This window comes from Geotrypetes seraphini, chromosome 15 (genome assembly GCF_902459505.1).
Source record: "Geotrypetes seraphini chromosome 15, aGeoSer1.1, whole genome shotgun sequence".
Classification (NCBI taxonomy): domain Eukaryota; kingdom Metazoa; phylum Chordata; class Amphibia; order Gymnophiona; family Dermophiidae; genus Geotrypetes; species Geotrypetes seraphini.
The window spans coordinates 7,518,154-7,545,995 of record NC_047098.1 but is presented as its reverse complement, the minus strand read 5'-3'; the positions used below and the strand labels follow the sequence as shown (position 1 = coordinate 7,545,995).

At 43.0% G+C, this 27,842-nt stretch overlaps 1 protein-coding gene across 1 annotated transcript in view; it reads left to right on the top strand.

Annotated features, from left to right (window-relative positions):
• The window catches only part of LOC117349313 (ATP-dependent RNA helicase DDX19B), a 28,146-nt gene extending 592 nt beyond the window's left edge, over positions 1 to 27,554 (top strand). Inside the window, exons 2-12 of the mRNA XM_033922609.1 lie at positions 7,382 to 7,490; positions 8,972 to 9,022; positions 9,150 to 9,285; positions 14,450 to 14,542; positions 17,019 to 17,121; positions 21,918 to 22,032; positions 22,246 to 22,423; positions 22,824 to 23,061; positions 24,232 to 24,394; positions 24,750 to 24,941; positions 27,154 to 27,554. Of these exons, the coding sequence (XP_033778500.1) occupies positions 7,382 to 7,490; positions 8,972 to 9,022; positions 9,150 to 9,285; positions 14,450 to 14,542; positions 17,019 to 17,121; positions 21,918 to 22,032; positions 22,246 to 22,423; positions 22,824 to 23,061; positions 24,232 to 24,394; positions 24,750 to 24,941; positions 27,154 to 27,215 (1,440 nt within the window). The 3' untranslated portion in view covers positions 27,216 to 27,554. The remainder of the gene's footprint in view (positions 1 to 7,381; positions 7,491 to 8,971; positions 9,023 to 9,149; positions 9,286 to 14,449; positions 14,543 to 17,018; positions 17,122 to 21,917; positions 22,033 to 22,245; positions 22,424 to 22,823; positions 23,062 to 24,231; positions 24,395 to 24,749; positions 24,942 to 27,153) is intronic.
• The last annotated feature ends 288 nt before the right edge of the window (positions 27,555 to 27,842 follow it).

The window sequence follows — 27,842 nt, the reverse complement described above, 5'->3', positions numbered from 1 at the left end:
TCCCAATGGCCTCCTGTTATCTGGATTATCTGATATTTTGGTAATATGCCCCCCCCCCTTTCCCTCCTCCCCCAACATGTTTAGGCCCCTCCCTCCACCCAAAAGTACTACACTTCCCCCTCTGTATTCGCGAATTCTGCATCTACGGATTCTCTTAGTTGCAGTTTTAGATCAAAAAATACATTTTCATTTTTCAGGCTATTTTAAGCCCTGTAAAACCCCCCCCCCCCCTTAAGCCTTACCTGGTGGTTTAGCGGGTTTTCAGGGCAGAAGCGATCTTCCCACGCTCCTGCCCCTGCAGATCGCTCATAGGAAATGGCTCGAGAGACTACGGGAGCTCAAGGTAGCCATTTCCTGTGAGCGATCTGCACGGGGCAGGAGCATAGGAAGATCGCTCGTGTCGCGAAATCCCACTAGACCACCAGGTAGGGCTTAAAATAGCCGGGGGTTAGGGGCAGAACTGGCCCGAATATTATTCGCGTTTTTTTAACATTCGCAGGCCGGTTCTGCCCTGAACCCCCGCGAATACGGAGGGGGAAGTGTAGCTTTACCACCCCCCCCCCCTCCATTAGTAGCAACTCTACCCACTGGTCTAACACCCCCTCCCCTGCCCTACATCATGGCACATGGTTTGAAGTTGGGGCAGAAGCTCCACATTCAAAATGGCTGCTACAGCGTCTGGCAGCGTTCTCGTGAGATTGCTGCTAGCAGTGCTCCCTCTAAGGCAGCGTCTTAAACTGTGTGCCACAAGCACAGTGGTGTTCCCCCCAAGAGATTCCGGTTTTCCCCCGAGAGATTCCAGAATTTTACTTTATTTTAAAAATTCCCTTCATAAGTGTACACTAGAATAGATGACATGTATGTCACGTACACAGGACTATGTTGACGTAATGAACATCTGTGTGCGTAAGGATACAACCACCCAGACAAGCATCATTCTCTGATGTGATTGGTCCTTGAAAACGAATGGCAAATAATTTTAGATTTATTTTTTATAAAGTAGTTACCCTAACTTGAGCAACAAAGCAATCAAGGGTTTGTTGCTGTTTGGATCTTCTTATCTTTGTGAACTTGGATTTTCAACTCTGACAGAAATGAAAGAGACAAAAAGAGAACGATTATTGCAGATGATGAAATGCGTGTTTGCTTGTCAACTGTCGAGCCGCATTTTGAGATAATTTGCTGTCATAAACAAGCTCATCTATTGTGTTGATTAGCAATTCTATGTACTTTACACCCCCCCCTTGCTAAACCACAATAGCAGTTATTACATTACATAACATAAAATCCCTTCTCTTCAGAATCACAGGTCTTTGGAACCTTACTACCCCGCTGCGGAACCTGGACTCCCTCCAATTATTCCGCAAGCAACTGAAAACCCAGCTTTTCACTAAAATGTAATTCTATCCCTCCTTACTCTTCTCTTCTATATATAAGTTCATGTAAACCTTTTTTTTCCTTCTCTTCCTATATTTGAAGTTCTTGTAAACCGTGCCGAGCTCCACATCCGTGGAGATGATGTGGTATATTAGTTTATTATATTGCATTACATTACTGACTTCTATTCCGCCCGTACTTTGTAGTTCTGGGCGGATTACAAACGAAACGACTGGACATTTCCAGGAGAATTACAATATAGGGTTTTGGATTACAGATAAGATGAAGATGACTGAGAAATTACAATTTAGGGAATTGGATACAGAAAAGATGACTGGACTATTCCAGAAGATTTACAATTTGGGGATCTGTTTACATGCAGTTATATGGCGGAATACAAAAGAGACAGATTGGGCATTTCCAGGAAAATTGCAATTTAGGGTTATGGATTACAAAAAGGTGGCTGGACAATTCCAGTAAATTGACACGATTGAGACATTGAGGAGAAAGAATGACATGAGAGGAAGAAAGGTTTGAGGGGGAATTTATACGGAAGGGGAAGACCAGCATGCAGGGAGCCACCCTGAGTGCTCCATGCTGTTCCCGATGCTCATAAAGTTCCTATGGGCATTGGGAGCTGCATAGAGCATTCAGCTCCCTGCACTAATAACCGCTATTGCGGTTTAGTAAAAGTGGGGGATTAGTTTCACCATTGCTACAGTTACCCATACGTAGTTTAAAGAACATAAAATTAAATTTGAGTTATTTATTTATTGTTGGTTTTGCAATTTTATAATTTCAAATATAATGTGCTGTGAAAAATATTTGCTCTGTTTAGTGTGCCAGAGTTAAAAAAGAAAAAGTTTGAGACACTGCTCTAAGGAACGGTTGGGTCCATGCAATTTTTTTTTTCTGTGACAAGTTCTACAATTTTTTGTGTGTGAGCAACAAGTTCTAAAACCAAAAAATTTCCAGATTTGCAAGTATTTTTGTGAGCAGCCATGTAAAATCTGTATGAACAAATTGCTCGCGTGCTAAGCTTAGAGGGAGAGGGCAATGGCCATTTTGAAAGCAGAGCTGGCAGGAGTGACTGGGGATCGCTCCTGCCCTGACTGCACCACAAGTGGGTGAGAGGAGTTACAGGAGGTATGACTGCTGTGGGGGGTGGGTGGAGGGAGGGATGTGCTAAGTGTGGTGGTGGTTAGATAATCTGGACATTGTCAGTTATCCATCACTTGTTGGTTTCATTTATGTTGGAAAATCAGAATGCTGTTGTATATTGGAAAATAGACAAATACAGGTCAAAAATCAAACAAAACTAACATCAGAGGTCTATTATGATTTGCTTCATTTGGTTTTATGATAGTTTATAATCTAATCTGACTATTTGGATGAAAGTGCAGAGTATGCATTGTTGAATAGTAAATTATTGCTCAGTATGACCATGTTCAGCAACAAGCTGCTTTAAAATAATGGGATTTATCAAGTGCGCAGTCTAGAAAAGAGATCTGCATTGTTATGCTGTATTTAATGTCCATCTTCTAGCCAGCAAGGGTTAGGGTCATTTTTAGCAGGTCTATCTGTACTTGCTTATTAGTACACTTAAATCAGTAGTCTCCAACTCCAACCCTTTGCAGGGCCACATTTTGGATTTGTAGGTACTTGAGGGCCTCAGAAAAAAATAGATAATGTCTTATTAAAGAAATGACAATTTTGCATGAGGTAAAACTCTTTATAGTTTATAAATCTTTCCTTTTGGCTGAGTCTTGATAATAATATTGTCATTTATAGCTAAAGAGACGTATGATCAAGAAAAGGTTTTATTTTACTTTTGTGATTATGATAAACATACCGAGGGCCTCAAAATAGGACCTGGCGGGCCGCATGTGGCCCCTGGGCCGTGAGTTTGAGACCACTGAGTTAAGGGGAACAGTTGGGTTGGCGGGCTGAGGGGAGAACAGGACAATCAAGCCACTGTGACATCACTGATGAGGTTGGCTCTTATTGGTGGAATGAGGCATTATGACATCACAATCTCGGCTCTGCTTCCCAAAGACAAACAGGATGTCATGGATACAGTTAAGGCACCCACCTGGATTCCTCTCTCTCATTCCCTCCTGTGCTGCAAAGGGACGAGAGAGCGAGACTTGTTCCACATGGGGGTTGGAACACATTGCCAGAAGATGTGGTAAAGCGGTTAGCGTAGCTGGTTTTAAGAAAGGTTTGGAGAAGTTCCTGGAGGAAAAGTCCATCGTCTGTTATTGAGAAAGACATAGGGGAAGCCACTGCTTGCCCTGAATCGGTAGCATGGAATATTGCTACTCCTTGGGTTTTTGGCCAGGTACTAGTGGATTGGCCACCGTGAGAACGGGCTACTGGGCTTGATGGACCATTGGTCTGACCCAGTAAGGCTCTTCTCATGTTCTTATAGATATGATGCTCATGCTGTTTGTGTCTTAGAATACATTATTTCTAATTCCAGTAGTACTGTGATGGAGGGAACCGAGTTTCTGACATCGCTGCAGGAAAGCAGCTTCATAGATAAGAGTATTGATGGCACAGCAGGAATTTGGTACTAGCAGAAAGATGAGCTGCCAAGTTCACACTACCATTTAACAAAAGACTATTTTTTGAAAAAGCAGATACTGTTTCTAAAATGAGTCTCATGTGGCAAGTGATTATAGTGTTCATTTACAGTAATGTTTAAAAAGAAAAAAAAAATCACAGCAGTCCTTTTGAATTCTCCCTGCATCTTCCAGCCTGTGGAATCACTAATGAATACTGTTTTGCTTATTCAGACTGAAAAAATAGTTTTTGTTGTTATAATGGACCGATTTAGATATTAATGATAGTACTGTAATAACCATAAAGGTAGAAGGAACGATGATGCGAGAAATAGGCTTTAGACGATCCAGGTGTGCTTGCGATGAGGGCAAAACCAGGAGAGGAAACGAAGTAGGGTTCTGCAGTCTGCCATCAGATACTGCTTTTGAGAATATGAATTGATGAAATCGATCATCAGGGTAGGAGTGGTGGAACATTTTCAGATGGGTTAGTTTAACAGGAACGAACTTCACTCATGCCAGGGTATGATGGAAATGAACTTGTCTCTCAAATTTACATTGCGAGATCAGTTTTGGTGGTCTCCAGCTTGAGATTTTAAGTGGTTTGGGAGTTAGCCCTAAGTCTCCCCACTCCTAAAATTGCTGTGTTTTAGGGGTCGTCGTAGTTTTCCCGGGCAGTGTCTCATCTGTTGCATATTTCATCTGCAAAGAGGCAACTCTTACCTCCTTCGGCAATATCATTTATAAAAATGTTAAAAAGAACAGGCCCATGAATACTTATGGAGGCTATCCTGAAAATCTTCTTATCTGACGTAGGTGATGGAATGTTAAATACAAACCAGTTTGAACACCGTTGTTTTAAGAATGTCCGCAGTTTGCTTGCCTGTGGTAGTATTGGGGTAAGTGGCTATGAAAATGTAGCTATATGATTGACTTCTGTTATTTCTAGCAAATCTTGTTTTGATTAGAAGACGCTGTATGTCCCCCTGCAGATATCTCTAGCCGCCTTTGTTGCGCTGTGGTTTCAGATTAGAACATTTTGTTCTAATATGGAAGTGTCTGAATTGGCCTGAAGATGGCAACTGGAAAACAAATGAAACAGCTGGCATAACAGGTTGGCGTCTTTCTCCTGCCCATTTATCTAACTTTGTGATGGATTGGCCCAAGGCACAGTAACTTTGTGGCAGTTCAGGAGATTCAGAATGATCTTCTGTGGGGGTTTAAAAAAATAAAAAAATCACTAATAATAAAACCCTAAGCGCGCATATGCACTCCTACCTCTGTGATCTCTGCCTCCGTGATCTGTAGCTCCATGGCAGAGTAGGCAGAGAGATGGTAGTAGCGACGCAGGTGGTGCTTTTCAGCACTTTCCTACACTTCCTACAGCTGAGCCAGCGGCAGTTTCTGTGCGCCGGTTGCCCTTTGCACTCCAAACGAAAAAAAGGTACGTGGGAGAAGGACCATGATAAAAAGACAGGCAGGGGGCACGGAGAGACAGAAATAAAGACACACACACAGAAAGACAGGTAGGTGGGAGAAGGGGCACGAAAAACAGACAGCGGCCAAGGAGAGAGAGAGAGCCAGAAAAAAAGACAGCCAGACAAATAGCAGCCAAGGAGTGAGACAGAAATAAAGAAAGACAGACAGACAGCAGCCAAGGAGAGAGAGAGAGAGAGACAGGAAAAAAAGACAGCGGCCAAGGAGAGAGACAGACAGACAAATAGCGGCCAAGGAGAGAGACAGAAATAAAGAAAGACAGACACATCTATTCTAGCACCTGTTAATGTAACGGGCTTAAATACTTGTAAGGCATAATAGAATTGGGTGCAGCTAATAAATAGCGCTTGATTGCCTCTTGAGATCTAGCAGCTGACTGCTACCTACGAGTTAATGTGATCCTGAATGGAAAACAGGTTTGTTTGTTCAGAGAGTACTTTTCTAGTCTGTGAATGGACCTGGAGTGGGGTTTTGGAGATGCTGGTTGGTAGTGCTAGGAGGCTGTTGTGCTTTTACAGGTGAACTGTAAAATGTGACTGATTTAAGAGTTGCTTCTGCTAAGAAACAGCTTTCTTTCGAATTTGTAGGCCGAACAAAGATTTGAATGTTGGCCACCTTCCAAGCACCTAAATGCTTGTTATTGATCTGCTTGTGCATTTCTTTTATATTCGGTGTGGAAAGTGCGTTGAGCAGATTTCACTGGTAAACTATTCCTGAGCTTCATCACCTGGACTATTGTTGCTAACAAAAGTTAGAAAAAAAAGAATTGAAGTGGGGTTAGGTCTGTTAGCATAGCATGACAAACCTATCTTATCTATACTGTTCTCCTAGGAGAGCTCAGAAGGGTTTACATGAATACTCGAGCATTTTTCCCTGTCTGTCCTGGTGGGCTCACAATCTATCGAATGTACCTGGGGCAATAGGGGGATCAGGTGACTTGCCCAGGGTCACAAGGAGCAGGGTGGGTTTGAACCCACAACCCCAGGGTGCTGAGGCTGTAGCTTTAACCACTGCGCCACTCTAGAATCAAAATGTAGTAGGAGTGAGCCAAGTATAGGACAGTCAAGCTATTGTGACATCACTGAGGAGGTTGGCTCCTATTGGTGGAATGAGGCATTATGACATCACAATACCAGTTCTGGTTATCAGAGGTTGAAGCTTTTCACACTACTTATTTATTACATTTTCTATAGTTTTCTCTCAAGGGGGCTCAGAACAGTTTACAAAAATTTATTCAGGTACTCAAGCATTTTTCCCTGTCTGTCCTGGCGGGCTCACAATCTATCTAATGTACCTGGGGCAAAGGGGGATTAAGTGACTTGCCCAGGGTCACAAGGAGCAACGTGGGTTTGAACCCACAACCTCAGGCTGTAGCTTTAACCACTGCACCACTAGAAATCAAAATGTAGTAAAAGTGAGCCAAGTATAGGACAAAGAAGCCATTGTGACATCAATGATGAGGTTGGCTCTTAGGCATTGGTGGAATGAGGCATTATGACGTCACAATCTCAGCTGTGGTTATCAGAGGCTGAAACTTTTTACACTATTGATCCCACAATCCCAGGGTGCTGAGGCTGTAGCTTTAACCACTGCGCCACATTCTCCCCCTAGTATAGAATTGCTGCTATTTGGGATTCTGCAGGTACTTATGACCTGGATTGGCCACATTTGGAAGCAGGATACTGGGTTGGATGGACCATTTGTCTGGTCTGACCCTCTATTGCTATTAAATGACAGTTTATTTTGTGCTTACAGTAAAATAGGAATTGGGGTTATGAATTTTGGGTTAGGGATGAAACGGCCTCAAAGAAACAGTACTTAAGCATGCTTGTCTAGTGTATGGTTAGTCATTGTTTTCAGTATGTTTCACAGTGGTTTCAGCCACCTAATGAATGGTTCACGTTTACACCTTCACTAACTACTTTACTTTCTTATATGTACAGCTGAGCCATCTGGAAATTAAAGATGAGAAGCTGAAAGATGTGAAACCGAAAGCTGAGACGCTGAAAGCTGAGACGCCTAAAGATGAAAAATCAAAGCCTGATGTGAATGGTGAGTTCTATGGAATTACAATGGTACCTCGGTTTACGAGTGTTTTGCAAGACGAGCAAAACATTTGCAAAATCGGTGCCTCGGAAACCTGAGCATGGCTCGATTTACGAGCACCCCCCCCCCCCCAAGATCCGACCCCCCCGACACGATTGGGCCCCCCCCCGACACGATCCGACATCCCCCCCGACACAATTGGGCACCCCCCCCCCCCCCGCCGCTTCTTACCCTCATCTGGGCACTCTTGAAAATCGGCCGCCTCCTCTGCTGGGCCTTGAGCATGCTCAGATCGTGGCGGGGGGAGCCTTTGAGGGGAGCAATGCCGGTTCTCGGGGGGGGGGGGGAACGCATCAAAGCGAGTTTCCATTATTTCCTATGGGGAAACTCGCTTTGATAAATGAGCATTTTGGATTACGAGCATGCTCCTGGAACGGATTATGCTCGTAATCCAAGGTACCACTGTACTTGTATGAAATATCTGTGTGTGTGTGTATTGTGAAGCCTGAGTACTTGGGATTCAGCTGCGTCTTTAATTTTGATGAGAGCTTTGAGCACTTGTGACTGAGGTACTTAATGCTTCCAAGTCATACTGGAAAGATGTCTGATCATTCTGTTTGTTTCCCAGTACGTCACTGCTCTGCCAGTCCTGAGCCCTTCACCTTCTCAGCCTGGTTGAGAACAGTTTCTGTCTTGTCATGCTGCAGTCTAACAAGTGCTCCCGGGGGGAGTGTGTGGCGCAGTGGTTAGAGCTACAGCCTCAGCACCCTGAGGTTGTGGGTTCAAATCCCTCACTGCTCCTGGGCAAGTCACTTAATCCCCTCATTGCCCCAGGTACACTAGATAGAGTTTGAGCCCGCCGGGACAGATAGGGAAATGTGATAAAGTACCTGAATGTAAACCCCTCTTGGCTTCGATACTGCTCCAAAGAGGAATTATATCCTAATTATATCAATTAGGGAGAAATTAACTAATTCTGTGATAAAATAACAATATCCCACTATTATCACAGCTTATAGGAAGAGATCCTATTGTCTGACTGGAATTTACTTTGTCTATATTTTATTTTTTAATTCTAATTTTTAATTTAATTTCCTCACTGAATACTTGTTGGGATGTACATATCTTGTCTCTATCTCTATCTGAATATGTTTAATGGATTTTATTTTATTTTATTTTTTTTTTATTCTTTATTTATATTTAACACAAAAACAATCAAGAAAAAACTTCTTGTTCAGAATATTGAGAAAGACATTACAATATATAATAAAGGAATATATAATATTTTTATTATTTGAATTATTATATCATTATATATATTTAATAATTGTTTTCTTGGGTATTTTAGCTAGATTGTGAGCCTTCGAGACAGTTAAGGAGCTTCCAATACCTAATTTTTATTTTATTTTAACCCATTTTGAGCTTCTGGGGAGGATGGGCTATAAAAATGAACAAATATAAAAAATAAACTGCCCCTTTATTAATAGGTGCTGTGAAGACTGACAACAATGTAGAGAAAGCGGAGGATGATGAGAAAGGTGAGATGAACTAGGGAGGGGGGCGGGACTTGCTTTTCCTTTTTACTCCCAGAGGTTGCTAACTCTTAATAGGAGTTTTTCTGGTGACTTAAGGCTTTCACCTTTACTTTCTTGTTTGTCCCTACAGAGGATAAAGCTGCTCAATCTCTGTTAAACAAGTTGATCCGAAGTAACCTAGTTAACAACACAAACCAAGTCGAAGTTCTTCAGCGGGACCCGAACTCTCCTCTCTATTCAGTGAAGTCATTTGAGGAGCTCAGACTGTGAGTACCTGAATCAGGAGCTGGAAGTGGCCAGCGTGAGAGCGGGGGTGGAGTGTTAAAGGGAGCAGACACTTTGTTTTTGCATCTCTTAAATGGCTGCATGAGTCACACAGCATAGGGACAGAATCTGTTGTACTGTGCGGTTTTATTAAGGGGGGAAAAATCACTTTAGCTCTTGTTTCGTAATGTACTCTACTTAATAGCTACTTGTGGAATAATTCTAGTGGTCATGGGTATATTTGTGTGGATGTGTGCAGGGGACAGAGGCCCCAGAATTACTGCAAGTTCATTCCTTGCTTGTTAACAAATAAACTGATTTTCAGCATTTGTAAAGTTTGTTACATAGATAAATAGGACAGAGTCCTATCAAGTCCTATACGAAACAGAAGCCAGCAGATTGATTGGTTGGTAAAATCCTATTCCTTTTGATCTGTGCTCAAGGTGGATTTCTTCAGAGCACGATAGTGGGGTCTTAACATGCCACTGGCCCACAGGGTCCAACGAGGTGCCCAGTTTTGAAATCTGTTTCAGGGGCCCACAGAGTCTATCATCACACACGCTGCAAAATCTCAATTCAAAAAGGGCTTACCAAATGAAACTCAGACCCCTTCTTATAACACAATAAACACTGGAACCGTACATCTGTCCTCGGTGATGTCATTATATCAAACCTTATTCAGCCTAAACACTGATTCCCTGGGGAAAAAACATTTATATAATGGTATAATTCTGTGCACTCATTGAACCTCCGAGGTTTAACTGTCTTTAACTGGTGAATCTAGAATTGTTACGGGGTTCATTTAAACGGTTTTTATTTTCCTAGATGTGTGCCCCACATATCAAGTTTCAAGTTTTATTGAGGTTTGTTGTACACGCAATGTCTAATACTTCAATGCGTAGAACATTTTAAAATAGGGGACAAAACAGAACAATTTTATACAATTAAAAACAAAATATATAACTCTCTTGTTGGGGCATGTGATGATAACCCTATTAGAATGGCATGTAGTATGTTAATACAAAATATATTTTTTACTAGAAGGATGCTTTTGAAATTTAGATAAATGGATCATCTAAGCCTTCGCCATATTGTTCTTCCCGTTACCTGTTCAATTTTTTATTTTATAAATTGTAAACCCTTCCCTTGACAATTCAAATTTGCATATGTATGTCGTTTCCCCTGTGTTTTATTTATTTATTTATATTTGAAAAAAAATTGTCAAAAAACACCATCTTGTACAGAAGATTGAAAAAGACATTCAATAATAAAACATAAATAAAGTACAGTTAAAGGATTTATACGAGGGTCATTTCATAAATAATGCACACACTTTTTTTTTTTTTAAGTATTTCTTTACAATCCTTCCATATAGTCTCCCTGCTTTGCAATGATTGAATCCCAGCGTCCGGGAAGCTTCATTATTCCATCCAAGACACTGTTTTTGTTCAGTTGCCGAATGACTCGGGTACCGGCAGAAAAAAAGCTCTTCCAGAGATGCAAAACGATGTCCACGCATAGGTTGTTTCAACTTTGGAAAAAGGTCGAAGTCTGGTGGATTCATGTCTGGACTGTAGTGAGCAGGAGGTAACGCCTCCCAGCCGTATTTGTGTAGTTTTTCAATGACGACATTCCCTGTGTGCGGGCAAGCCTTGTCGTGAAGAATGAGTGGCCCAGCCAAGAGCAACTGAGGGCGGGTTTTGTGCATTTTTCTGTGCATTTTTTGCAAAAAATCACGATAATACACTGCTGTGACACTTCTTCCACATGGAACTTGTCTGTAATGATGCTTTCATGATCATAAGCAAAAATCATCATTTGTTTGACTTTTGATTGAGCTTTTTGAAATTTGTTTGGTCGTGAGGAAGATGGAACTCTCCACTCGTCATTGAAAAACTGCGCGAATACGGCTGGGAGGTGTTGTCTCATGCTCCCTACAGTCCAGACATGGATCCACCAGACTTCGACCTTTTTCCAAAGTTGAAACAACCTATGCGTGGACATCGTTTTGCATTTCTGGAAGAGCTTTCTTCCGCCAGTACCTGAGCCATTCAGCAACTGAACAAAAACGGTGTCTTGGATGGAATAATGAAGCTTCCCAGACGCTGGGACTCAGTCATTGCAAAGCAGGAAGACCATATTGGAGGATTGTAAAGAAATACTTGGAAAAAAAACCCCCATGTAAATTAAAAAAAAAAAAAAAAAATATATATATATATATAATGTGCATTATTTATGAAATCTAGGGTGGGGAAATTTAAGAGATACAAGGCTAATGCTTTGTATAGGATAACTTAATGCATTGCACTGGCTCAAGCTTTAGTAGTACCTAATCCTTGTTATATGATCTTTTCTGTATTATGTGTAATGTTTGATTTCTTGAGGCGCTGATTATCAGTTAATGAAAGCTCATACTGGTTATTAAAGGATAAGTAAGCAGGCTGTACTGAGATCCTTAATTGCTCATATACTGTTTTACCAGGAACAGGGAAAAGACCTTTTTTTCAGTGTATCTTTTTTTCTTTTTTTCTCCGCCTCCCTTTGGGCTTTGAAGGAATTGGCTGAATTAATATGTGAGGAAGGCATATAGTCAAGGTGTTTTAAAGGGCATCTTGTGACGTTTCCTTTTTAAAGTTATGATGTTTCAGAATTACATCTTTGGTATTTTTGAATATTTTTCAACATAAATTATCATATTCTTCTGTACCTAATGCTAATGTGAGGATATTGGAGCCTTCTGTAGTCCCCCCAATTAATTTTCAGGCCCCTGGGTTTCCCCTTCTTGACATTTTAATAATTAAACTCGGCAATCGCGATCAGCTGAGCTCAGAACAGTCTTGTGAAAATACATAATTGGGCATCATATTGTCACGTTTTAAAACTATCAGGTCAGTGTTCAACTGCTGCAGTCACCGTTTTGTAAATGCTAATTGCAGTGACTAAATACAGATGTTCAGTGCCAGTAGTCAGCTTGCAGCTGGCTCTTAATATCTGAGCAGTATAGCCAGTGCTGCAGCTGGAAAGATAAGCAGGGATACTAATCTCAATATTTTCCCGAAAATAAGACAATGTATTATATTAATTTTGGGCTCAAAAAATGCACTAGGGCTTATTTTCGGGATAGGTCTTATTTTTTCATGTACATGATCATCTCTCCCTTCCTCTCCTTCACCCCAATTCTTCTTCTTTCCTTTCTCTCCCCCACATGTGCAGCATCTTTCCTCCCATCTCACCCATCCCTTATGCCTTCCCTCTGCAGCATCTTGCTGTCCCTCCCTCCCATCCCATCCCTCGTGCAGCAGATCCCTTGAGCAGCCCCCACTGCGCAGCCGAATTCCCGCTGACCCTCCCATCTTTCCATCTCTCCCTCCCGTCCGAACCCCACCGACCCTCCGTGAGACCTACAAAGAGCAGCGTCGGCAGCACTCTAAACAGGCTACTTCCGGGACTTCCATGTGCTGTGTTACTGATGACATCATCAGTGATGTGGCAGAGGGAATGCCTCGGCGGGAACAGGCCACGAAGCAGCCTGTCTAGAGTGCTACCGATGCTGGCGGTTTGTTATAAGGTACATTTATTTCTGTCTCACGGTTTGGATGGGAGGGAGAGAGGGGTCAGCGGGAGGGGGGTGGAGCGCTGCTGGCGACTAGGGCTTATTTTCGGGGGTAGGGCTTATATTAAGACCTACCCCCAAAATCATGCTAGGGCTTATTTTCAGGGAAACATGGTAAGTGTATGCTGATGAGTTTGTGTAGTTGGCAGGACCTCTTGTCTTGCTTTGTCTGTAGCTGCTCTCTGCCACCTCCACCGGAAGCTGCCTAACTACTATTCTAATGGGTAAACTGGGTCCCACTCATACTTTGAAAATAGTACGGTGTCTTTTGAGTGTGCCGTTTACATTAAAGCATTTAAAATGAGAGAGGGTACACCAATATGACCTGAATGTCTTGGAGCAAGTGGCATGAAGGCTCATGCTGTAGAATTTGAAAGTCACATCAAGAGGTTGTTTACCTGGGTATATTTTGTGATCGTATGTTTGTTCTCAAGCTATAAAATATTTAGCTGGATTGCAGTGGAAGGTATTTTGCTGTTTATTTTTTAAATTCATATGTGCATCGCAAAATAGTAGCCAAAATGACTTTTCACTGTGGACACCTTCTTTGCATTGGGAGACCCTCTCATTGCTTGGCACGCTTCCCATACATGTTCATCGCTCTCTGGCACAAAAGCTGTAAATAGCCAAACCAAAATTTCTTAAAATGCCTGCAAATATAGTTATTTTTTCCCCCTCACCAAATAGAACACATAAATGGACCATGTGCTTCTGGCTATTTTGTGTTTGAGAGCGTATAGTCTGCAGTAAATGTTAAATTGATAAGGGGCTCTTGGATAAACTGAGACCTAATTTGCAGGGTCTCCTAGGCAACTGCTTCAGAGAACAAGGGCTGGACCCTCGGGAGCTCATTGCTTATAAACCAACCATATAGATAGGTTAGCTGGTTTGTTTGTTTTTTAAATAAAGCTTACTTTTTCTGAGAGCCTGCTGGCTTGCTAGTTAGGTGCCACTGACTCATATTTGAGTCCTGTTGAATTACTGATGGAAAAAGAAATTGGTTTTGTGCTAGCCCGATGAGGTCCTCCAGAGTCATCCCCATGGCTGTTTTCAACGTGTCCAGCCATCCGATTGCAGGTCACCCTCTGCTCCTGGTTCCTTCAATCTTCCCAAACATGATGTTCTTCGCCAATGATCTTTTTTCTTCTGACAGTACGACCAAAATAAGACGGTCGTAACTTCATCATTTGGGCTTCAAGTGACATAGCTGCTTTGATCTCTTCCAGAATCAATTTGTTCTTCTGGCAGCCCATGGCATGCATGAAATCTTTCTCCAGCACCTTCTAAGTGTGTAGCCTAGCCCCGCCTATGAGTCTCGGGTAGCTGGAAATGCTGTTTTGAAAGGCAGCATGTAATGGACTCGATGATGGCACTTTTGGCTTTCTAGCACTTTTTACAGACATCTGGATTTGGATAGAGTTGTTTGTACCTTGTACTGTCCATTTGTTGAAAGTTAGTGGTTTATAAGACCTTAAATAGCAGCGAGGGAAAGGGGTGCTTATGTTTTCAACCCTGGAAGTCTGTGTGATGCTTATTTTGTCATCTCTTTGCAGGAAGCCACAACTTCTTCAGGGAGTCTACTCGATGGGCTTTAACAGACCATCGAAGATTCAAGAGACTGCGTTGCCTTTGATGTTGGCAGCGCCGTAAGTATCCACTAGTCCTAGTCTGGGACTTTCTGGAGGGGGAGGGAAACATGAGGAGATGGTGCAGGGGTAGCCTAGTGGTTAGTGCAGCAGCCTGAAACCTGGGGAACTTGGGTTCATTTCACTCTGCAGCTCCCTGTGACTCTGGACAAGTCGCTTAACCCACTATTGCCCAAGGTGCAAAATAAGTATTTGAATATAATATGTAAACCACATTGATTGTAACTATAGAAAGGTGGTATATTAAGTTCCATTCTCTTTCCCTTTAACGGTCTTGTAACACGTTGGTGGCATTTTATGGGTTTCAAAGATATTGTCCCAGTAGCTATTGCATATGTGCTCCTACAGTCTGAGACCTGTGCTTTCTGTCATGAATACTGAAAGACTGTGTGTGTGTGTGTGTGTGTGTGTAAAATGCCAAAGATACAATATCATTGTGGAGCAATCCAAAGTCGGTAACGAACTGTAGATAATTCTAACATTAAAGTACTAGGTACCCCATGTACTTTTATTTGGCAAAGATGCACAAACTTTAGGACAGCATATGAACATACAGGGGCCTTCTTTCTTCTACTGGTCACGCCTCTCTCTATACAGCCTAGCATCCTTCTGGCAACAGCCACCGCCTTGTCACACAGTTTCTTCACCTTTAGATCTTCAGACACTTATCACTCCAAGGTCCCTCTCCCCATCCGTGAGAGGCTGATATGTCACCTTGTGAGCCTTCCATCCATGGCTGCAACGTAGCCAAATCCTCGTACAGACAACCAAGAAGCTATGTTCTGCATCATCAGCCAGGGAAGCTCCAGATCCTCATTTCTATTCAGCGAGTCATACTGCCTCTGATGTTTTGCACCACCCTTCAACATGAACCTCCAGCAAGTCTCTATTTCAGTACAAGCAAATACATTACCAGGTTCACCCAGTCGCAGACTCACGAATGGTCCCTAGACAATGCAGTTCTCCAAAGCCTATTACTATGAAAGGGAACCCTTCTTTGCTTCACAAGACAATGCAAAGTGCCCACCATTTTGTTCCCTCCGACCAGAACAGTATTCCATCATGAGTGATGCTTTCTCCATTTCTCAAAATGCTGCTAAAAAAACTTTCAGTTGACAGTGCTAGTACCATGCACCAGGTCCTACAGACACAGCCCAAGAAGGGCTGCTGACCTAGCTTCAAACTAGCAGGCTCAGGGACTCTTATACGGAGCATCTTAGTCCTCAGTCCGTACTTGCACAGACCTTTCTGGCTTAGACCAGGACACAACATCAGTCGTGACTGTCACCACCACCCTCTCTACAAGAAGTAGCTAGGGAATCGCCAGCAAGTGTGACTATATCTCCCCTGCTTGTCTCCAGAGAAAGTGAAGTTGCTTACCTGTAACAGGGGTTCTCTGTAGACGGCAGGGGAATGTAATCACACTTACCCTCCCTCCTTCCCCTCTAAGATATATACATGTATATATGTCTTGTTCAGTTAGGGACAAAACTGAGTATCAAAGGGAGGAGCCACTGAAGGCGGGAATCCCTGCACATGCTCAATAAGCCAAAGGCTTACTTTTGCTATGGGAGAGTACTGACACACAGGATCAGTCTAAGGACTTCACCAACAAGTATGACTACATTCCTTCTGTCTACAGAGAACCCCTGTTACAGGTAAGCAACTTCACTTTTGCTGAATAGCGATGACATGGAGCTATGCAATTCTACATACCTTTTCCCCTTGTTTTGTTTGTAAGCTATATTATGACCTGAAGCGAGGCCAAGACTATTGGCAGTGTGGGAATGCCTATGTATGCTTGTGAAGGCTTGCAGGCCATTAAGATGGGTTATTAGTAACTAGGTCTCATTGTATAACATGGACTTATACTAAAATAGGATGAGTTGTGGTAAAATAACCTGTTTTAATGGTAGCCTAAGTTAATTCCCTCCCTTCGCTAAAGCGGATGATGAAACGTTGATGTTGGCAGACCTGTGGCTCCGTTTCCTTGCTGATCAAGGAGAACTCGATCACAAATGAGAAATTTTGTTCTCCCTACTGACTCACCTTTGCGTGCATCACATGATCACCTATGTTGCCTACGGAAACAATTAATGAGGTTTTTAATCTAAAAACAATGGAGCAAGTTTGCCTTCATTGCAGTGTGAACATGAACATTGCCAGCTGCATTTGGTGGGGGTTGTTTTGGGGGGTTTTCTGTGTCCTCCGTGAGTTCAGCTGCAGAAGTGAAATGGTTTCTAGAAGCTCTGCCCTCACCTGAGAGTATAGTCTAATATTGTAATATTTCCCTGTCTAGAAATGTCTTGTAATGTGATTTTTGTACCTAGTTCAGCTCAGGCCCCCTGCTGGCTAGTTGGGATACTGCGCAGCTAAAAACTAGAAATTTGCCAAGCCACACTTCTAGGATTCTCATAGGTTTTTGAAATGTTTTTTTGGGCTAAAATGTGCAATTCCCTTCCCCTTTATTTTCTAGTTATCAGAACCTGATTGCACAGTCCCAGTCTGGAACAGGTAAAACTGCGGCCTTTGTGCTGGCCATGCTCAGTCAAGTTGATCCTGCAAACAGATATCCACAGGTGAGAATTCCAAGTGTTTTGGGGGAATGGTGTGTACAGTACTCCCCTGAAATTAACGGAACCCCCGTGAATCTTGAAAAACCGCGAATACGGTTTTTCGTGGGGAGACTGGAGAGGGCAGCGGGAGAGGCAGGAGAGAGCAGCCGGAGCACCGACAAGTGAAGGAAATCACTCGCTGTATGCTCCGACCACCTCTTCCTGCACTAAAGTCGGGCCTTACCAATCAGGAGCTGCGTGTTAAAGTTTCTTGATCATATGTCTCTTTAGCTATAAATTACAATATTATTATTAAGACTTAGCCAAAAGGAAAGATGTACCGGGGAGGGAAAAGCCCGCCATTTTAAAGTGGCAGACCTACGAGCAACATGGACTGAGCTTCCCTCCTGCTCCAACTTCTCTAAAATGGTATGAGGGAGGGTGGTTTCAGGGGACCTCCGGTGTCAGGAGGAAGTGGGCATCCCTCCTGCCTTTTTTTTTTTTGGGGGGGGAGGAAGAGGGAGGATAGGGGATGTTTGGAGGAGGCCTAGCGTGGGAATGGGCTTTTGGTGGCAGGAGGGACTGGGCATCCATCCTACCATTTCGCTGCCGAAGGGGGGAGGGTGGTCGGCATGGCAGGAGGGAGTGGGCATCCCTCTTGCCAATTTTCTTTTGCAGGGGGTGGGGTGCTGGCTTCACCATGGCAGAAGGAAGTGGGCATTCCTCCTGCCATTTTGCTGGTGGGTGGGAGGTAAGGTTTGTAGAGAGAGCCATCATCGTGGTGGAGGGGGTGCTTTTTATTTATCTCTTTTCTTTTTAAAGGGGCAAATATTGTGCATGTGTAACATGCACAGCATTTGTGCCCATTAAAAAAAAAAAAGTTAGGCAGGTAAGCGACTGGTTTTGACCAGTTGCTTTTTTGGATTGCTAAAAGCGATCACTTTTTTTTAGTGCATCAGGAAGCCATGTTAGAGCATCAATCGCTCTACTAGTTTACATGGCATTTTAATATTAATTAGCTTGTTTGCATGGTCGGATCGGGGAATGAGTGATCATTCAGAAAATCAGGTGGTGAGCTGTTTTCTGCATCGAGTCGGCAAATGCAATCGTCGCTAAAGCTGTTAAAGAAAAGATAAGCTAGTGAATACCATGAGACCTCTGTTCCAATATATAGGATCAGCCATCAGAGAGCAAGATTAATAGCTAATTGAAAACAGTGTGACTTCAATTTCTTTTTAAAATTCTTTTGACTTTTGAGTGCACTGACAGATTGTTCCAGAGACTAGGTGCTAGAAACCCCCCCACCCCCCAAAAAAAAGAAAAGCGCACAGCCTTTCACATGGATTCTTAATGTGCAGACCTGGGTGAGGGGAATCAATGAGAATCAGGAGACGGAAGAGCTCGTGAAGGAATATATGGAAAGACCAAGGCAGCTGGATATGCAGGACTGCCCGAACTTAGGCCCAGATGCACTAAAGCAAGAGATCATCGCTAAACCTGTTGTCTTCCCTGACCCATCTTTCCCCTTTTTACATTTAGTCTTATGAGTGTATGTTCTCTCCTATCTGACGTAGAGATCTTTTTTCTTTTTGTATTTTGTTGTGCTTTATATATTGTAAACTGCTTTTATAAGACAAGGTGATATATCAACTTTATTAAACATGACGTACTTATCTTTCTCTCCCATCTTCCCCTTTATGTGGAATCGCACAGAAGTACTCAGTTGACTTGTGTTGATTTTCTTGGTTCACTTTAGATTTTCCTTGTTGAAATAAAAGCTATAGAGATCTCTCTGACTGAGCTGCTGTTACAATAGTGTAATAGAATATTCCATTGTACGGTACATGGCATTACTAATTGTCAACATGTAACATCTTTGGCTTCTGGTAGTTTGATGTCAACAGATTCTCTGCCACTTAAGAGCTCATTAGTCACAGTTGTCGGTAATTCTGCATGCGTGTGCTGAAAGAGTGCTCATCTATCTTTCTCTGTTCCTACATCACAAGTCTAGCTTAGACTTCAGTCATTGTATAGTGCAGCAGGAAGCATTTCTACCTGTGGAGGTTCCACACGTGCCACCACCTTTATATTAACTAGAGTGGACCTAGAACAATAGAACTTTGGAGCATAATTCTGTAACTGCGTGCCTGGTAGGAGCCTGATCAAACAAAGCACGGTTCTCAACTCAGCCAGTCAGGTTTTCAGGGTATCCAAACTAAGCATGTGTGAGATTTGCATGCATTACCATTCCTATCTCATGCATATTTATTTAGGACTAGTGTTTAAGCCCGTTACATTAACGGGTGCTAGAGTACATGTCTGTCTGTCTTTTTTTTTATTTATCTCTCTCTCCTTGGATGCTGTCTGTCTGTCATTCTTTCTGTCTGTCTCTCCCTGGCCCCCTATCTGTCTATCTTTATTTCTAACTCTATCCTCTTCCCTCAATCCTGCATGTGCCCTTTTTTTTCTTTCTCCTCCCCACTTCCTTCCAACCTCTGCTCCCCCTGTCCCTCAGACTTCCATTCAGTGGCTGTCCCTCCTCTCCCCCACACTTCCATTCAGTGTCTGTCTCCCTCTCTACCCCTTCTATCTACCGTTCACCCTCTGTCTTGTCCCTTCCATTCACTGCCCTCTCTTCTTTTTCCATCCAGTGTCCGCCCTCTCTCTCTTTGTTCCATATGGCATCTCCTCCTTCCTTTCCCCCTTCCTTTTCCCTTGGTCTGGCATACATTCCTCCTTCCCTCCATGCCCTGCCATCTCTTCTTCCCTCCAAGCCATTCTCTCCCCCTCTGCTCCCTTTCTTCCTTGAACTTCATCGGGCAGCAGCAGCATTCACAGTTCATTGCTGTTGCCGGCTTCAGCTCTTCCTCTCTGTCGGGTCGTCTTCCTGAAACAGAAAATGGGCAGGACCCGCCAGAGAGGAAGGCCTGAAGCCGGCAACAGCAGCGAATTGTAAACGCTGCTGCTGCCCGAAGAAGCCAGGCCTTGAAAAACCCGAGGCAGACCGCTTCTCTTCCCTCCCAGCCCAACGCCCGCTGATTCGGCTCCCTTACTCTTTCTGATCCCCGCCTGCGTCGCGGAAGCGTGAAGACTGAACGCCGGCAATCGGGGTGGCGAGGACGCGGCTCAGGAGACTGTGAAGGTGTTGGTGTGCGGCGGTGCTCCACGAAGCCCTCTTCCCATCAGCCGCTGCCAGCACCAATCGGGGCGGCGAGGACGCAGGCAGGGAGAGAGCTTGCCTGCACTTCCTCCAGCGGTTGGTGAGTGAGGGCGGGAGGAGGGGAGTTGCTAGAGTGATCCCTGCCTCCGCGTTCTAAAATGGAACGCGGCCACGGATCAGAAATCACAGCGGCAGGGATCCCGAAATTTCAAGAGCACATGCGCGCTTGAGGGTTTTATTATATAGGATATCCTGAAAACCTAACTGACTGTTCAAACTCCTTTTAAAAAGTCGTCATCATTTTAACACGGTTCGCTTTCTTTATTTGAAAGGAACTGTACAGACCCCAAGGTGCTCAATATTGGAGAATTATGCTTTAATAAATCTCTAACATGACAAAGAATCCGAGCCGAAAAAGTAAGGACTCCTTTTACTAAGGTACGCTAGCATTTTTAGCGCATGCATAAGATTAACGCATGCTAGCCAAAAAATTACCGCCTGCTTAAAAGGAGGCGGTAGCGGCTAGCGCGCGCAACATTTTAGCAGGTGCTATTCCGCGCGTTAAGGCCCTAACGCAGCTTTGTAAAAGGAGCCCTAAGGAAATATTTTAAAAAATCCCACTTCCAAACTACACTTCTCCCTCCGAATTCGCTGTGATAGGGGATTAACAGACCCGCAAATACTGAAAAACCGCAAATAACTTTTTTATATGTTATTTGCTGTTTTCTATTAAAAACCATTGTGAATATGGTGAAACCGCGAATAACATGTGGGAGACCTGGCCTGTTCCTGAAGGAGAGGCAAGACACGGTGAAGAAAGGGCTGGGAATCATTGATTTTCTCTGTAAACGCTTGGAATCAGCGATTTCTCTATGCAAGCTAATGTAATTTGGGGGGAGGAGCCAGCAAGCTAAAAAAACGTGAATAATCGAAACCGCTAATGCTGAAACCGCAAATACGGAGGAAGAAGTGTATGCAGAGAAGAAGAAAGTACCAAGAGAAGATTTGGCTTCAAATACTAAAAAAAACCTGAGATTGATCCAGACCACTGCAGTTCGCCTCATTTTTGGACTAAAAAAATGGGAGCATTTTACCCCCTTTTATCAAAAACTTCACTGGTTGCCAGTAGAGTCCAGAGTTCTGTTCCTGTATTTGTTATAAAGCAGTTTTGGGGATGCTACCAGATTATCTTGCTTCTCAGTTTTCTTTGAACTATTCTAATAAGAGTACACATAGAATAAATCTATTTAATTATCCTTCTATAAAATCATGTCAATATAAGAAGTTTTTTGACAGAATTTTCTCATTCCAGGCCGCTAAATTGAATACATGGCTTGGAAAACCAATATTAGAGGCTACTTCTTATTCTGATTTTAGAAAATCGTTAAAGACACGTCTTTTGACATGTTTACATCTTAGCTGTGTTACTGTTTAACTCACCCTTGTCTTACAATTGACGTATTCTAATTTTAATTGATTGTGTTAATATGTATTTTATCTACACTAACTGTATGTATTTTTTCCTTTGTTGTGAACCGCTTCGAACCTTTGGTATAGCGGTATACAAAAATAAATTATTATTATTAACTTGGATGCTACACAATATGCAAAAAGTATAATGACAGGTCTCATAGGAAGGCCATATCTCCTTTCTCTGCAGTGTTTGTGTCTGTCCCCAACTTATGAGTTGGCTCTTCAAACTGGAAAAGTTATCGAACAAATGGGAAAGTTTGATCCTGAGCTGAAATTAGAATATGCAGTCCGAGGAAATAAGTGTGAGTATCCAACATTGATCATTTTTATATCCTTATCTTAAGAGTCTTCTGTAGTCTAGCTCCTGTTTTAATCTTTTAAATGATCCCTTTATTATAATTTGAAAATGTCCATGCAAGGAGGAACTCAATTTAAGCTTTTGGGAAGCAATTCTGTGTTTATAAGTGCTCCACCTGGTTGGTTGATGACGCTTTTCTTTCTGTCGTTGCAACCAGTGGAGCGAGGACAGAAGATCTCGGAGCATATCGTAATCGGCACACCCGGCACTGTTCTGGACTGGTGTTCCAAACTGAAGTTCATAGACCCCAAGAAAATCAAAGTGTTTGTGCTGGATGAAGCGGATGTAATGATAGCAACCCAGGGCCATCAGGATCAGAGCATCCGCATTCAGAGGTGAGGAACCGGTCCGCTCTTGGTGGCAAATTCTTGCGCACCGGGTTTCACGATTCATTTTCTATTGTCCAGTCCAAACGTTCACGAAGATCCCACGGTCTTTTTAATTTTCCATCAGTCAAGGATTGTCGCTATAAGAAATAACATCATCGTCTCTTTTCATATCAGGCAGGCCTTTGGGATAGAGATTTGAAACCACTGCTATTCTGTATCATACTGCCATTTTAGGAAGCAATTGAAGACATATTTGTTTAACAATTAATTAATTTCTGATATAATGTTTAAAAAATTTGTTAACCGCATAGAAAGTGCTGGTAATGCGGTACAGAAATTGTTAATTGTGTTGTGTTGTCAGGATGTGAGCCCCAATTCTTGTTTCAGCTGTGTCTTCTCTCTGCAGGATGTTGCCCAGAGACTGCCAGATGTTGCTCTTTTCTGCAACCTTTGAAGATTCTGTGTGGAAATTTGCCCAGAAAATGGTTCCTGACCCAAATATCATCAAACTCAAGAGAGAGGAAGAGACTTTGGACACAATTAAACAATACTATGTCCTATGCAACAACCGGGATGAGAAGTTCCAGGCACTTTGCAACATCTATGGAGCAATCACTATTGCTCAAGCCATGATTTTCTGTCATGTAAGTAAACATGAATGAGGTTTAGGGACCTGTTTATTGAAGTGCGCTAAGAGGCATGAGATTCAGCTGTAAAGTCCCAATACTTAACCCCAACTCAGTCAACATTCTTATCCATTCTTTAGTAATTTCAACCTTAGATTATTGTAATTCACTTTACCAGGGCATCACTTAAAAAAAGATCAGGAAATTACAAGTCATTCAGAACACTGCTGTAAAAATCATTTTTAACGCTAAAAAATTCAACCATGTAACCCCTTTGCTCAGAAAAGCTCACTGGCTACCTATTTCACATAGGATTACTTTCAAAATACTACTTCTCACTTTCAAAGTCCAATCTAATCCCATTCCATCCTTTATAGATAGGACTAGTGTTTAAGCCCTTTACATTAACGGGTGCTAGTAAAGCCTCCTTCCCTCACATGTCCCTTATTTTCAGCCCCAGCTCCAAACCCATTTTACCTCCCCCCCCCCCTCGGTCCAGCAACATCTCTTCCCTGGTCCCTCTTCCCTGCTCACCCTGTCAGCAGCACCTCTTCCCTGCTCCCCCGGTCCCTCTTCCCTGCTCCCCCCAGTCAGCAGCACCTCTTTCCTGCTCCCCTGGTCCCTCTTCCCTGCTCCCCCAGTCAGCAGCACCTCTTCTCTGCTCCCCCGGTCCCTCTTCCCTGCACCCCTGGTCAGCAGCACCTCTTCCCTGCTCCCCTGGTCCCTCTTCCCTGCTCCCCTAGTCAGCAGCACCTCTTCTCTGCTCCCCCGGTCCCTCTTCCCTGCTCCCCTGGTCAGCAACACCTCTTCCCTGCTCCCCTGGTCCCTCTTCCCTGCTCCCCCGGCACACAGTTTGTGATACACTGCTGTAAATGGAACTGTGTTTCTCCTTTTCCTGAGAAATGCTGGAATACACCCCATACCAAGGGAAGAACCACCTCTCTCCTCTGCTTTAGTTCATTTTAAATAGGTGAGTCTCTAACTTGGTCCTGAGGGAGCACCAACCAATCAGGTTTACAGCATATCTGTAGTAAATATCTGTAAGAAATTTGCTTGCAATGGAAGCAGTTTACACCAATTTATATCATTATGGAAATGCTGAAAATGCCGAAAAACCTGACTGACCACTTGCAACCCAGGACAGGTTTGAATGCCATCGATTTTAAATCCTTTTTCTATTCATCTCAGACGAAGAAGACGGCCAGTTGGTTGGCAGCAGAGCTATCTAAAGAAGGCCACCAGGTGGCACTGCTGAATGGTGATATGATGGTAGAACAGCGAGCTGCGGTGATCGAGCGTTTCCGAGCAGGCAAAGAAAAAGTGCTGGTAACTACTAATGTCTGTGCACGAGGTAAGGTAATCCGGCCAATCACATGACTCAATTTAAATGTCAGAATACTTGCAGATGGCATTAGTTTGGCTGAGAATACTGTCAGTTCCATATCCAATGTTTGGTTCTGCAGACAATAACGATTTAACATAAGAAAAGAGTCAGAGCATTGCTTCTGTGTAATGAAAGGCATCATCCATGAGACACTAGTTAAACAGTGTTCAGAATTTTGCAAGGATTTGTTACATCCCCCCTTTAAACTGTAACTGTTGTTCCCTTTGGGCATGCCAAGCAGTTTGTAAGAAAATTATACATCAATAATTATAAACTTACTGGGCGTTGTTTCCTAAGCAAGTGCATCTCCCTTGTTTCTCAGGCATCGACGTTGAGCAGGTTTCTGTAGTTATTAACTTTGACCTTCCAGTGGATAAAGATGGTAATCCAGACAACGAGACGTATTTGCACAGAATCGGGCGCACTGGCCGCTTTGGGAAGCGAGGATTGGCAGTTAACATGGTGGACAGCAAGCATAGTTTGAACATCTTGACACGAATCCAGGAACACTTCAGTATGTGCTTCTTGTTTCATTCTCATTTGAAAGGGGAAAGTCATTATTCTTAGTGCATTGAGGTCAGTAAACACTCCCTAGGCAGTCATGGGAAACCTCTACTCTGAGAGCAGTCAACATGTTTGCTGATGGAAAGCCACCGATACAGATGAGTACAGGAGATGGTATAAAAATTGCTCCCTCTCTTGTCGCAATGCACTAAGTGGGTTGGGGGCACTAGGAGGCATAGTTTATTATTTCTATTCCACTTAGACATGTTTGTTTGTTTTTTATTATGCCCCTGCACGTATTTATTTATTCAGAACTTACTATACCATTTTTACTGACGAGCAGGACAAAAAGAAATTATATACCGTATTTGCCGGCGTATAAGACGACTGGGCGTATAAGACGACCCCCCAACTTTTACAGTTAAAATATAGAGTTTGTTATATACTCGCCATATAAGACTACCCCTTCTTCCGCACACCTTCTGCACAACAAATAAAACTTAAAAGAACATCAGAATTTATTTCAACAATTTTAATTAATTCACTAAAGCTGAATAGAACAATAAACCCATGGGAGCTGCCATGCTATTTGTTTTCTAAACTGTTAACCAAACTGAAACTGTCAATGATAGAAGGAAGATAACACATAGAGGGAGAGAGCAAGTGCCGGGCAAGTCCCTAGCAAGTTTGCTGGCATGACAGTTTCCCTTTAAAAGCCTTCAAAAGCCTCCTGTTCGCCCCCGCAACTTCCTTAAGGGCTAGACTCCACACACGGCCGCATGTGCGAGAGACGTAGTAAAGAGAAAAGGGGTGGGGCCAGAGCGCCGCTGCTTCCCGCTGCGCAGGATGAAGGAGCTGGCACCCTTGTCACACTGATGTCCCGCCATGGCCCCGCTGATGTCCCGGCAGGTTTACTAGTACCGTAAGCACCGTAAGGAGGTAAGGAAGGAGATGTTAGGGCATGTAAAGTAAGGGCATGTAAACGGTACCCGGCGTATAAGACGACCCCCGACTTTGGGGAGGATTTTAAGGTACTGAAAAGTCGTCTTATACGCTGGCAAATACGGTAGTTAGAAAAGAATCCATCCTCACCATCATTTATACAACAGATTACAACAATTAATATTAGGGGCAGGTGAAAAGAACAAACAGGACCCTTCAGTGGTACGTGATTATTAACCTTTTCCTATCGTAATAAATCTTACATTACGCTGGTTCCAATCGTAATTATTTTAGCAAAGTTTTCATTTACGGCTATTGTAAACATAATGTAAATAAGTCATAAGTCTGTCAATTCAAATATTTCGTGTTCCTGGCTCTTTATTAGTATGGGACATACGATGGCAATGACATTTTTGGAATGTCCCGTCGTCCGGGACACACGATAGGAAAAGGTTAATACAACTACTAATAATCATTACAAGGATCATTTACGATAATGGTCTTTTTACAAAATATTTGGTTCCTGTTCTTGCTTTCATGAAGCACTTAGCACAGGGGTGTCAAAGTTCCTCCTCAAGGGCCGCAATCCAGTTGGGTTTTCAGGATTTCCCCGATGAATATGCATGAGATCTATTAGTATACAATGAAAGCAGTGCATGCAAATAGATCTCATGCATATTCATTGGGGGAAATCCTGAAAAGCCGACTGGATTGCGGCTCTTGAGGGCTGGAGTTGCCCACTGCTGCTTTAACCCAGGGGTGTCAAAGTCCCTCCTCGAGGGCCGGAATCCAGTCGGGTTTTCAGGATTTCCCCAATGAATATGCATGAGATCTATTAGCATACAATGAAAGCAGTGCATGCAAATAGATCTCATGCATATTCATGGAGGAAATCCTGAAAACCCGACTGGATTGTGGCTCTCGAGAAGGGACTTTGACACCTCTGGTCTATATGTTCCACCTCTGCCTACAGCCTAAGCCAGGGGTCTCAAAGTCCCTCCTCGAGGGCCGCAATCCAGTCGGGTTTTCAAGATTTCCCCAATGAATATGCATGAGATCTATTAGCATACAATGAAAGCAGTGCATGCAGATAGATCTCATGCATATTCATTGGGGAAATCCTGAAAACCCAACTGGATTGCGACACCCCTGACTTAGCAGAACGAGTTTTTCTTCTTTCTACAATGAGTGCTACCCCTATACAGTCTTATTTGTGTCTAAGCATTGTGATAGGACAGACTTGACATAGCTCTATTTTATCTCTGTTTTCTCTCATACAGATAAAAAAATAGAAAAACTTGACACTGATGATTTGGACGAAATAGAGAAAATAACCAACTGAAACAGGAGCCTCTTTCATACTTCATTCTTCTGTGGCTTAAAGGAGAGAAGAAATTCAGTAAAAATCTATTGCTACAGATGGACTGGGTCTTGCTGCGGTGTAACTGCCTGCCAGTCACGTGACGGGAAGATGCTGTTACCTCCTTTCAGAAGTTGCATTTGGACTACAAAATCTTGCAATTGGAAAGTCAAGTATGCAGAGAAGCATATGAGATTTCTCAATTCAGCCTTAATATAGGAAAATGGTTTCAGTTCTAAGAAACAACTGCTTGCCAAAAAAAAAAAAGAATATTTCAACCAATGTACAAGAAATAGACACTTTTTTGTTATTTTTAATTAGGGAAATATTTTTTTCCTCCTTGTATTGAACTATCTTTATTCTCAAAAGGCTAAGAGATGAGGAGAACTTTGGTTTGGGAAATAATTACCGTATATACTCGAATTCTTGCGAGAATTCGCAGGAGCCAGTAAGGAAGCCGCTCAGTGCCGAGCAGCAGTGCCAAATTGCACTCCTGCTCGGTGCCACCCAGTGGCCGAAGAAACCCAATCTCGCGGCAGCCGGTTAGCAGCGGGGCAGGAGTGCGGAAAGCTCGCTCCTTCCCGCTGCACCTCGGGACCACCAGGGATC